The sequence below is a fragment of the Bubalus kerabau genome, chromosome 17, assembly GCF_029407905.1.
Source record: "Bubalus kerabau isolate K-KA32 ecotype Philippines breed swamp buffalo chromosome 17, PCC_UOA_SB_1v2, whole genome shotgun sequence".
Lineage (NCBI taxonomy): Eukaryota > Metazoa > Chordata > Mammalia > Artiodactyla > Bovidae > Bubalus > Bubalus kerabau.
Window position 1 is genome coordinate 67,839,782 of NC_073640.1, and position 3,636 is coordinate 67,843,417.

A 3,636-nucleotide genomic window follows, 5' to 3' on the forward strand; every position below is an offset into this window, starting at 1 on the left:
CACAGGGACCTGATGACGGGCGGGCAGAAGAGGAAGCAGACCCCGACGCAAGGCTCGCAGAGGGAAGGCCACGTCCTGGATGCCCTCTACTGGAAGGGGCGTCTCAGGAACACACTGGGACTGTCATGGGGAGGACGCCAGGCTTTCAAGAAGAGGCTGTTCCCCTTCCTGCGGGGACACTGATGTGACAGCCGCGTGACAGGAAGCCCCAGCCCTGGAGAGGACACACCCTGTGGTCTGTCTGTCTGGAGGACACCCAGGCCTCCTCCATCCTCACAGCCTGGACTGCAGGGCGGAGATGCCATGGCCCCCGTGCTCCCCGTCCTGCTCTGCCTTGGTGAGATGGGAGGGGCAGGGGGAGTCCTGGTCTGGAGGGACCCCCCAGCCAGCCTGCTCCATCAGGGGACCCCAGGGCCCAGAGACTCCCGGGGTGGAGAGGCGCTGCTCAGAGCTGAGGGCACACCTCTCACAGGGCACTCTCTTCCAGGACTGAGTGTGGGCCTGAGGACCCAGGTGCAGGCCGGTGAGTCCCTCCCAGGGCCCAGCTCCCTCCTCTCGAGGGGACAAGGTCGCCCCCAGGCTGTGGGCAGGGGGAGGGCAGCTCGGGGCTCAAGGAGGGGGAGTCTGGGAGGTCTGGGCTGAGGGCCGGGACCCGGAGGGATGCCTGGTGAGCCCGCCCTGATTTCCTTCCAGGGACCCTCCCCAAACCCACCATCTGGGCTGAGCCGGGCTCTGTGGTCCCCTGGGGGAGCACCGTGACCATCTGGTGTCAGGGGCCCCCAGGGGCCCAGGAGTTCCATCTGGATAAAGAGGGAAACCCCGTTTTCTGGGACAGACAGAAACCCCCGGGTCCCGGGGACAAGGCCAGGTTCTCCATCCAATACATGGGGCAGGACAACGCAGGGAGCTATGACTGCTACTACGGAACCCCCGCTGGCTGGTCAGAGCGCAGCGACCCCCTGGAGCTGGTGGTGACACGTGAGGGACACTCCGTGGCCTTGGGCTCTGCCCTCGGGAGGGGGTCTGCTCTCAGGGGGTGTCCCTCTCACAGCCCAGCCTTGGGCAGGGAGGGGGGAGCCCCACAGATCCAGCTGCCTCCTTCTCTCCTAGAACGCTACGTCAAACCCAGCCTCACAGCCCTGCCGAGCCCTGTGGTGACCTCAGGAGGGAGCGTGACCCTCCAGTGTGCCTCCTATCAGGGATTTAACAGATTTCTTCTGACCAAGGAAGGAGAAGACAAGTCCCCTCGGACCCTGGATGGACAGCGAACCCCCAACGGGTGGATCCAGGCCCTGTTCCCCGTGGGCCCCGTGACCCCCGGGCACAGGTGGACGTTCAGATGCTACGGCTCTAACAGGGACACCCCCTGGGTGTGGTCAGCCCCCAGCGACCCACTGGAGCTCCTGGTCCCAGGTGAGGAATCCCATCCTGACCGCATACATTTGTGCAGACAAGACAAAGTACTGGGGTCTCTGCTCCCAGGGGAGCCCCTGTGAGAGGGTGGGGAGAGGAGCGTGGGGCTCACAGGACAGACACACAGACTGAGACACGGCCAGACCTGGGGCCAGGACTGGAGAAGGGGGTCCACGGGGAAGCGGTCCCTACAACCCAGCGCGTGTCTCTCCCCAGGGCTGTCTGGGAAGCCCTCCCTCCTGACCCCACAGGGCCCTGTCGTCACCTCTGGACAGAACGTGACCCTCCAGTGTCGCTCTGACGTCGGCTACACCAGATTCGCTCTGTCCAAGGAGCGGGGACAGGACCTCCCCCAGCGCCCTGCCCTGAGGCCCCAGGTGGGGCTCTCTCAGGCCGACTTCCCCCTGGGCCCCGTGGGCACCGTCCACAGGGGCCAGTACAGATGCTACGGTGGACACGGCCTCTCCTCCGAGTGGTCGGCCCCCAGCGAGCCCCTGGAGCTGCTGGTGGCAGGTGAGGAGCCAGCGGGTCAGTCGGGGACCAGACTCTGCACAGGCCCCACCGGGGAGCCCCAGGGGTGATGCTGGGACCAGGGGGAGGGGTCCCAGTGAGGGACAGAGACAGGGTGGTAGGAGGGGAGAGACTCGGAAAAACAGAGACAGCGCCGAGGGGCCAGAGAGGCCTGCGAAGTCTCGCTCAGAACCCGGCCGGGCGCCCACACCCCCTTCCTCTCTGCAGGATGGCTCAGAGACAGACCCTCCCTCTCGGTGCGGCCGGGCCCCTCGGTGGCCCCGGGGGAGAATGTGACCCTGCTGTGTCAGTCAGGAGACAGGACAGACACTTTCCTTCTGTCCAAGGAGGGGGCAGCCCATCGCCCCCTGCGTCTGCGCTCCCAGGACCAAGACGGGCGGTACCAGGCCGAGTTCTCCTTGAGCCCTGTGACCTCAGCCCACAGTGGTACCTACAGGTGCTACTGCTCACTCAGCACAGACCCCTACCTGCTGTCACAGCCCAGTGAGCCCCTGGCGCTCGTGGTCTCAGGTGAGGCCCAGTCTGTCCGTCTCACTTAGTCTCACTTAGCAGCTTGGGGCTCTGCCCTGGGAGCGCCAGGCGGTAGTGGAGGAGGGAGCGCTGAGGGAGGGGCCCCCTGAGGGAGGGGCCTCGGAGCCCGCGACCCGCCCTTTCCTCCCGCACTGGGGACCCGGAGGGGCAGGTGGGCAGTGGGAGGGTCTCGGGGAGGCCACAGGGCCGTGCAGGGCAAAGGGTCAGCCCGCGCACCCCTTCCTGGGCTCATTCCCAGGACCCATGGGCCCAGACCCCACCCTCGGGCCCCAATCCAACCACTGGGGAGTCATGGGGCTATGTGCTCAGGGGGAACAGCCCGCCCCAGGGCAGTGTGGGAGCCGGAAGGTCTAATACCCGCTCAAGTCCTCAAGGACTCGCTGGGAGTGGAGCAGAGATGCTGAGGGGGCAACGGGAAACACAGGCTGCGGGGCTCTGAGCTGCCGAGTGAAGGGCCGGGCGTCGTGGCCCCCAGCCTGGGGGGAGCAGGGCTGCGGAGGGGGGAAACGGCCCAGCCCCCACCGCCTTGCTGACCCCCAGGAGGCTCCAGGCATCAGTTCTATCAGCTCCACCCCTCAGTGAAGTCAGGAACTGCAGAGAGGGGAGCAGGCTCTTGACGAGGTGGTGGCGGGTTCGGGGGCAGGCTGAATACGCCCTCAGTTCAAGCGCCTCTGGAGACTCTGATGTGGACTCTCTCACCCTCACCACACCCGCGTGCAGGCCTCAGTTTCTCCCACTGTAAAAGGAGAGACCTGTGGCCCAGATCTTAGGTTTCCTCAGTTCTGAGTTGGGTGTGACCCCCCCATAGGGTGAGGAACACAGGGAGCTCCCGAGGAAGTGACTGTGGGGGCCTGTCCCCTCCACTGCAGCATGTGGGGAGGGAGGGGAGGACCCAGAGGCCCCTCCACACCGCCGGCCCCTCCCCCAGCCCCCACTGAGGTGGGGGAGGAGAGGGGACAAGGGAGGACCCTCAGTTCCAGCTGAGACCCTTGGACAGCCCCCTGCAGGTGAGGGGCCCCCAGAGCAGGAAGCTGGTGTCCTCCTGGGGGCCAGCTCAGGAGGAGCTCAGGGCACCCACGGCCCTAGTTCCAGTCTCAGCTCTGCCCACTACAGGCTGGGTCACCAGGGCCCGTGATCTCCCTCTCTGGGCCTCAGTCTCGT

The 3,636-nt window shown here is 66.3% G+C and overlaps 1 protein-coding gene across 3 annotated transcripts; it reads left to right on the plus strand.

The window, feature by feature from the left end:
- The first annotated feature begins 242 nt into the window (after positions 1–242).
- Positions 243–2,814, plus strand: LOC129631457 (leukocyte immunoglobulin-like receptor subfamily A member 6). Of its 3 annotated transcripts, XM_055552488.1 has the most exons (6): positions 243–337; positions 488–523; positions 694–978; positions 1,111–1,413; positions 1,630–1,926; positions 2,152–2,814. In XM_055552488.1, exons 1-6 carry the CDS (start codon positions 304–306, stop codon positions 2,481–2,483), a joined length of 1,287 nt encoding a protein of 428 aa, XP_055408463.1. In that variant the 5' UTR covers positions 243–303; the 3' UTR covers positions 2,484–2,814. The 3 variants fall into 3 exon arrangements, with proteins under 3 accessions (XP_055408463.1, XP_055408462.1, XP_055408464.1); XM_055552487.1 differs by having other exon boundaries at positions 271–523; XM_055552489.1 differs by lacking the exon at positions 488–523 and having other exon boundaries at positions 304–337.
- The last annotated feature ends 822 nt before the right edge of the window (positions 2,815–3,636 follow it).

Coding starts and splice junctions, on each gene's coding strand:
- LOC129631457 (XM_055552487.1), top strand. CDS start 304: ATGGCCCCCGTGCTCCCCGTCCTGCTCTGCCTTGGTGAGATGGGAGGG. Junction 1,414..1,629: donor ACTGGAGCTCCTGGTCCCAG/GTGAGGAATCCC, acceptor GTCTCTCCCCAG/GGCTGTCTGGGAAGCCCTCC. Junction 1,927..2,151: donor CCTGGAGCTGCTGGTGGCAG/GTGAGGAGCCAG, acceptor TCCTCTCTGCAG/GATGGCTCAGAGACAGACCC.